Source organism: Mustelus asterias, chromosome 21 (genome assembly GCF_964213995.1).
Source record: "Mustelus asterias chromosome 21, sMusAst1.hap1.1, whole genome shotgun sequence".
Classification (NCBI taxonomy): domain Eukaryota; kingdom Metazoa; phylum Chordata; class Chondrichthyes; order Carcharhiniformes; family Triakidae; genus Mustelus; species Mustelus asterias.
In genome coordinates this window covers 8,882,525-8,891,059 of record NC_135821.1, presented here as the reverse complement: position 1 = coordinate 8,891,059, position 8,535 = coordinate 8,882,525, and the positions used below count along the sequence as shown (strand labels likewise).

Below are 8,535 nucleotides of genomic sequence, written 5' to 3'. Positions count from 1 at the left end.
GCATTGAAGTAGACACACTTCAAACCGCCTTCCTGCCTGCCGGTACACTCCTGCGACCTTGAAACCTTATTCATGACCTCACTACTCTCAACCTCCTGTACACTGGAGCTACAATTCAGGTTCCCATCCCCCTGCTGAATTAGTTTAAACCCTCCCGAAGAGCATTAGCAAATTTCTATGTCTTATGGTCTTATGACTGGGTAACCAATCTGGGGCCAGCCGAGCGAGCGTGGGCTTCCGTATCAGTTGGATCCTGGAAGCTGACTTGCAGCCATGAGGCAATCAGTTTCTGGGTGTAAATAAACGTTGCAGTTGTTAGTTACCTAACTGGTGAACAGGAATTATTACAGGAGCAGGAATAGGCCATTCAGCCCCTCGAGCCTGGTTCATTCAATACAATCATGGCAGATCTCATCTCCGTCTCATCTCCGTCTCCCTGCCCACTCCCCATGACCCTTCACCCCGCTACTCATTAAAAACCTAACTATCTCCTCCTACAATTTGTTTAGTTTCCCGTGTCCGCTGTGCTTTGGGGTAGAGAATTCCACAGATTCACCACCCACTGAGTGAAGTCATTCCTCCCCATTTCTGTTTTAAATCTGCGATCACTTCTTCAAGAATAGTTCAAAGGGTGATCTGATTGAACCATACAAAATGTTTAAAGGGACAGACAGGGTAATGGAGGTAAGATATTTGGAGAGTCTGGCACCAGGGGAAGCAACTTCAAAATTAGGAAGAAGCCACTTTGGACTGAGCAGGGAGCTGGGAGATAAGCCGCAGGAGTTGGAGAGCTGAGTCGGGAGGATAAAGGAACATGAGAAAGCATGAATGGGGAGGTGATGGCCTAGTGGTATTATCGCTAGACGATTAATCCAGAAACTCAGCTAATGTTCTGGGACCCGGGTTAGAATCCTGCCACGGCAGATGGTGGAATTTGAATTCAATTTTAAAAATCTGGAATTAAGAATCTACTGATGACCATGAAACCATTGTCAATTGTCGCAAAAACCCACCTGGTTCATTAATGTCCTTTAGGGAAGAAAATCTGCCATCTTTACCCGGTCTGGCCTATATGTGACTCCAGAGCCACAGCAATGTGGTTGACTCTCAACTGCCCTCAGGTAACTAGGAATGGACAATAAATGCTGGCCAGCCAGCGACACCCATGTCCCACAAATGAATAAAAACAAAACTGAGTGGATTGCTAGTTTGCAGCAGCTGATTCAGGATTCAAAAGTGCCGCAGGGCAAGTGGAATCCACCGATTGGGTGAGAAAGGTCGGGTAAGTACTTGCTACTTTTATCGCTTATAGTTTGTAAGGTCTTTTTTTGTTTTCTGTAGTAACAAGGACCAGGGCAGAAAGGGCCCAGAGTAATTGATATTATTTGATATTGAGTATTTGCCAAAAGGTTTAATTTAAAGGGTTAAGTCATGGCAGGAAAAACCAAAGCCATGGTGCTCCTCCTGATCTATGTTTGAAACTGGGAACATCACCAATGCCCGGAGTTGGAATGTTTCTGGAAATGTCTCTAGCTGCAGCTCCTAGAAGCCTGGGTTCTGGAGCTGGAGCAGTGGCTGGGGAGCATCCACAGGCAGGGAGTATGGTGGATAGCTCATATAGAGAGCGGGTCACACCGCAGGCTCAGACTCCGCAGGCAGGAAGGGAATGGGGTACTACATCAAGCCTGTTTACATTTATTTGAGCAATTAATTCATCTGGTTTATTGTGAACATTCTGTGTATTAAGGCTTTTTAACATTACTTGTCCCATTCCCACTATTCCTCACTGCTGCCCTGAATCATTCTGGCCCTTGATTTCTCTCTCTATCATTGTCCTTATTCCCCTTTTTATCTTTTGTTCTTGTCCCTGTTCCCCCTCCAAACAGCTGTGGGTGTACCTACACCACATGGACTACAGCAGTTCAAGAAGGCAGCTCAACACCCATCTTCTCAAGGGCAACTGGGGATAGGCAATAAATACTGGCCTAGCCAGCGACACCCATATTCTACGAATGAATAAAAAGAAGACAGATGTACCCGCGTATCTAATTAAACAGTGCAGTTTTTGTAAAGTAAATTACAAGTTTGTTCTGACAATCTATTCACTTGTCCAAATCCTAGGGAAAGTTTTACACTGTAACTGAAATTTAGATGCTGTGGCTGGATTACTTTAATGTATTTTAATTTGAAACTCTGGGGCAATTTTGAGCCTGTACTGTCTACAGGAATGGTGGCACGTGTTAAAATCCAGAAAGTTCCAATCTTATCAGCCTCTCGCCAGTGGAGTGGCGTGAAACATGTCATGGGACATTTTAATTTTAATATATTAGCATGTTATTGGTGAGCACTCTCTCCGGGACTTCCCCTCCTCACCATATATTGAGTAGGCACTGGCATGCTGTCACCATTTACAACAAGTTCACCTGGACATGAACCTGTCGTGGGGGCTTCTCCAAGGTTGTTGAGTATAACCCCTGGGGAGAGGGACATGGCCTGGCAATATCCCCTAGCACAGACTGGCATTGCCAGGTTGGCACCATGCCCATTCTAACCTGGCAGTGCCAACCAGTGCTAGGTGCTGGCCCCATTGGGAACCTCATGGGTGGGGGGGGGGGGGGGGGGGGGGTGTTGAGGGAGAATTCGTTCAGATTTGGCTGTGGACCGGAGCTGACGGAAGAGCAGGGGATGCCACCAATGGCTGTTGGGCAGTGAGTGCCACCTCCCACTGTGGAAGGGGGGGCGGAATGAACTGATGATCGGAGGGGGTGGTTAGAGAAGTGTCGACTCCAATCAGGGGAGGGGGGGCCCCCGAGACCTCTATGGTGGGCTGAGGGAGAGGTTTACTCAGGTTCTAATCAGGGCACCTTTTAAAGATGGCTCTCTGATCCCCGCTGTCTGTACAGCTGCATCTTGTTAGCATGTTTAGGCCCCGCCTCCTTCAGGACAGCGTGAAACACATCCCTTGGTTTTGTCATAAGGTCTGGAGAGAAAACCAACTGGTTTCTCTCGAGAGAAGTACGCCAGTTTTCTCGCTGGAAATAACACTGCCATTTTTGGTAAGGTTTCTCCCTGTAGCAATATTAGAACTGTGTAATGTTACCCACAGAACGATTGTATAATTTGAACCACATACTTAATATGTTTTGTTCAGACAAAAGTAAAAATATTTCAGTGAACTTATTTATTTCAATTGGAAATTGTTGTTTCCGAAACTGAATATGAGTGAATGAAGAAATTGGGTTTAGATTCAGTTGATATTCACTGAACAGAAACATTTATTTGACATTAGATTCATTATTAGATATGTACATATGAGAAACTGAATTACAGTGAAATTATTAACTATTTGTCAGCATTCTAACTCAGTAAATTGTTTGACTGCTCGGCATCTCGGTATTAAAAACTTGCAGGGACAATGTTAAAGAACAGTTCATAACATACCAGTGTTTGTGGGTGACAGATTTAATGTACTTAACCACATTAAACACATTCTGGTCTATCCTGCAATTTCTTTGAACTAGCAGTATTTCTAATCTAAAGTCAGATATTGATTTTTAATTACAGTGAAACAGTATTGATCACTGAACAGGTGATTGGTTCGAGGAGTTGCTCAAGATGTATTCTTCAATAGTGTCCAATACCTTTTGTGCTAAATCCAGAACCTCATGTTCATGCCTTGTCTTGAACTGGTCATTTGGGACATGAGGCTGTGAGTGGTAGTTGGGATACTGGGTCTTCTTGCTGTCTACCCCATGCTCTTTAAGTTTGTTCACTATGTTCTCCAGGTTTGACAGTTTTGTGTTGTATCTGGATACCTGGCTAGCAAGGAAAGAAATGCTGTGGTCACTTCTCCATTTTCCACTCTTTATGTACTCTGCAGCTATTAAAGCCTTTTCTACTGCTTGATGGATTTTAAAATAAAGCCATTCAGTGGCAGTACAGTCTAGACCAGTGGACCTCAGGTCATTGGATGCTGCTTTAAGGTCACATTTTGCTTGTCTAAACCATCTTTGAGCCTCATCTGGATTGGACTGATTTTTCTTTGGGAATGACCAGAATTCATTAGCCGACGGATTTTTTTTCTGCTGTGATTGACTCTGTTTGTGCCTTGATGCTTCTCTGTTCCATTGGTTAAAAAAAGAAGAAAAATCTTCTTCTTTACCAGAAAAGGAGGTTTTGTAAGATGTTGAGCTGCTCCCGTTCTCAGCTTGGATTATATCCAGCTGCTTTACCTTTTCTTGAATAAAGTGACACAGTTTGGTCGTCACTTCAATGTTGTTTGGATTTTTGTCTGGGTGCCACTTGAGGTAAAGGCGGCGAATTGCCTTCTGCCTCTCATCCTTTGGGAGATTCCTTATTTCTTTCAGATATTCCTGAATTTCTTTTTTAATGTTGTCAAAAGATTCATATTTCTGGCTGACTGTTTGTTGTTTGTCCTTTGCTATATCCAATACAAGAAGATTCTGGCATACTTCCTCGGGTACTTTTTGTTGAGAGAATTTATAGAGATCAAGGTGGTTGACTACAATGAATGAGTCTGGACCTATTTTTATTTTATATTTTTGCATCCTAATATCTTTAATAAATACGTCTGTGCTTAATCGTTCAATAAAAATGGCATACAGATAGTCATTGGAAGAGGGGCTTTTATAACCCACATATTCACCAACTCTGAAATTATGCATAATATCCATTTCCAGTGTGTGAATCAGTTCTTCAGGAATTAGTTCTCCAGGATTAGGCAGCTCCAGGGAAGCCTCAATTTTGAAGTTACTAGTGTGAATGCCTTTCCCTTCCAATACTTTCTGGATGTCTTGTGGATTTTCACAGCTGAGCATCAACACCAGGATTAATAGTGAATCTTTGTTTAAGGCATTCTTCAAGAGTAAATTAATCTCTGTTGCCAAAGAATGTATTATGACGGTTTTCATGCTGAATGGTACATTATCTCTGTGTTCCAGGTAAACCACACCACTTCCCATGTTGTTCATTTTAGTGTACACGTGTTTCTCAATGCTGGTGTTACTCAGCTGTTTTGTACCTAAGCAAAGGATTGTTTCCAGCTTCTCACAGCAAATAATTTGCATTTTGGAAAAGACATTTTCACAGCTATGCTCAATGCCACTCACAGGCAACTCTCCACTGCACTGACCCTTTAACAAACTCACTAACCCAACTCTAAAACTAGAGGACACAAGAAGCTTGTGAAAATCATTTTTGAATACGCAATTATCTCCATAAGGACATAAGCGTAGAACTGATTCATTAAGTATTTCCTGTGTTAATTGTGAAAGCATTTTGGGTCGAATTTCTTCGGGTAGAAATTGTAAAAGATTTATTTGCTTGTAAGGATCAGGATTTAGATAACATTCACCCAGATCTAGAAGAAAATTAAACTTTCCTTTTAAAGCATTGGCATCTCTTCTGGAACCTGTAGTAATCCTGTCATTAAAACATAAAGTGTCCGAAGCACACAGAATGCCATCACTTGCTGGAAGATACAATGGCTTTAGTTTTTCAAGTACTCGTTCCTCTACCTTGGATTCCAGAAGTGTAAATAGGTTATAAAGAGTCCGTTTCACGGTTGTCATTTGGTTCTGATTTAAACTAGTTACTTTGCTGCAATCTTCATAAAGTGATCTAAGCACTTGGGTGAGGTGGGAAGCAGATGGCTCCAAAGCAACATTCAACTTCTGGAAAAACTCACGATATGGAGCTAGGAGAGGGGGGAGCCGATATAAATACGGACGAAACTCGAGATAATTTTGTAAAGAGAACACCACTTGGTTGATTTTTACCAGCTTAGAATCCTCTTCCACAAGAACAATTGGAAGATCTGTCAGGGTCTGGACATCAAATGAATGCTTTTGAAGAAAGCCATAAGCAGTCTGAAGCACTTTTGATCTGATTTTTAAAACATTATGATTTTTGCAGGGTGCTAAGCAAACTTTTCTCAGGTTTGCTATGACTATATTTTCTGGAGGACTATAGATGGCACCAGCAGCTTTAAATTTATTTATATTACTTCTTGACTGGCTACATTTGGTTGGTAGAATAGGCATAGAGGTCCAAACCAGCTCTTCATCTTCATCCCTTTGCTTCACCAATGAATCTTTTAAAGCAACAAAATTCCTTCCTTCTGCATAAGGAGAATGCAAGCTACGCAAACTCTCCCGAACTTTATGTGGATAAATAAATTTAATATTTGCTACTTTTTCATAAAAGTTCTTGTGAAGGTTTTCCTCATCTATGCTACACAAGTGTGTGACTAAAGCATCACTTTTCTCAATTAGTTCTTTCAAAGGAGCACGCAGTTTCACTTCTTCAGAAACTTGCGATGCAAAATCAACAAAATCATCTGAAGATACAGAGCACTTTAATCCCAGATCCTTCAACAATTTGTTCAAATTCAAATCATCAAAGTGGCATCCCATATCTTTAAAAAAGTTCTCAGGAACAAAATTTTCTGTCGGAATCATAATTTTAAATAACCGTCCACTATTTTCATAGAAATAAGAAATCTTCTGAAATATCCCATCCTTGGCCTTGATCAGTTTTACATTTTTGAGGCTAGATACAATTTGTTCTTTCTTCATTTCATAAGCAGTGATATAACAACAGATTATATTATACAACAGGCGCATGACATCCAGCTTCTGATCATTAAATATTTGTTCAATGTTAGGAACAATGTAATCCATAAAGAACTGCAGATCATCAATAACTTGAATCCCCAAATCTTCCGACACCTCAGTGTTAATCCTTGTTTTTTTTAAAAACATACATGAAGTGTCTAATTTATACAACTGTGGAAATGTGTCACTGAATTGTGTATTTAGAATGTAAATCACATTGTACATTTCAATACTTTCAAAAGTCTCTTCCATTGTTTCAAAAAGTGGGAGTGTTTTCAGTTGTTCCTGATACTTTTGCTTATCATCACTTGCTTCCATTCCAGAATGAAGGAATCTTAAAATGGTTTCCATTTCCCACTCATTTAAACTATTCCAGTTTAATTTTGTCAGACGCAGATGTTGCAGAATGGAGTTTTTGTCATCAGTCTTCAGTGAATTAGGTCTAATAAAATTAAACATTACCTTCAATGAAAAGTAATCCGCAGCAATTTTAGCAAACCCCAGCTTTAGCAGAATTCGTGCTACACTAGTTTGGGTCATTTCACAGATAACGCTACTTAACGATCCAAGAGGTGCAAGGAGATGCTGATCATCATTATAACTTGGACATAACACAGGTAAGATTGCAAGGTCTGAGAATAATAACTTTAGTTTATCAATTGTGTTCTCTTTATCATCATCATACCTCATCTGACCCTCAAAATACTTCCACAGTTTCTTCAGCCATTCTACGAACTGCTCATTTTCAGTCCAGTTCAGCCACTGGTGTGGATCAGTGGAGTTAATCTGAAATTTATACCCAAGTTTGATTCGGATGAATTGCTCAGCCCTTGAAATTGTGAAGTCTTCCAAAAAGCCAGCTGCAATTAAGAAGTCTTTATATTTCTTGTGGATATCATAATTTGCAAAACACACCTGGGATTCTGGAAATAAATCATGAAATTTAGAAATATATTTGGGACAGGCCCTTCTAAATTTGCCCAACATGTTATCTTGTGTTACCAATAGAGGTAAACTATTTATACAATTATAATTTCCTTCCTTGACATCAGAGAGACAGTAGTCCAAAAGTGCCATGCATCTGATGCCATCTCTAATCAAGGATTCATTGAGTAGTAAAGGATGGATAGTCTTTGTTAGCTCTGGATTGTTCAGTGGATGGATCTGAAGAAACTTTCTGACTGTGCCTGGGTTTAAAACAAAGGCATCCATACAAGCTCTTTCTAAACCTTTCAAAACTTTGGCTGTATAGTCAGACTGGAGTACTAAATTCATGCCAATGTCTTCTAAGATTTCAATCAGTTTTTCAGGTGTGTGGACAATTACAAAATGAGGAACTTCAGCTCTCTTTTCTTTAGTCAAACTGGACCAAGTAATAGTAATGATCTTCTTTTCACTATGAAGTTGACTACTCTCATGTCTGACTATAGGGATCAGATAAAGACCTTTGTGACATATGCATCTATAAACTTGACTTATCATTAATTGCCATTCCTGTGGTACTTCTTCAGAAACATGAGGGAAGAACCATAGGTAATGAGGTTCAATACTTTTTCTGCATAGTTCCAAATTATTAAATTTTAGAGGACCAACTTTGCTGCCAGAAAAACTTTTCCGAATGTAATCAAGTAAATCTGCATATAAAGGAGCAATCAGGTGTAATTTTAAAAAGTTGTTCCATTTCATCTTTCCGCTTTGTCCATCCTGTTTCCAAAGGTCTCGCCTGGCAAAGTCAACAGCAAAGTTTCCATTGATATGTACAGGGAGACCGGTCTCTATGGGCAGAGGCAAGAAGCAAAAGGCTTTACCTTGAAAATTGTTGCAGTTAATACAAGCTGCAACAGAACTCCGGGGCAAAAGCACTTGACCCAAGTTAGAACAAAAGTTCTGCACTGACTCA

General features: G+C 40.4%; 1 protein-coding gene across 1 annotated transcript in view; it reads right to left on the bottom strand.

Annotated features, from left to right (window-relative positions):
* Positions 1-3,578: 3,578 nt before the first annotated feature.
* The window catches only part of sacs2 (sacsin molecular chaperone 2), a 91,721-nt gene continuing 86,764 nt past the window's right edge, over positions 3,579-8,535 (bottom strand). Inside the window, exon 10 of the mRNA XM_078238413.1 lies at positions 3,579-8,522. Coding sequence (XP_078094539.1) covers positions 3,579-8,522 — 4,944 coding nt within the window. The remainder of the gene's footprint in view (positions 8,523-8,535) is intronic.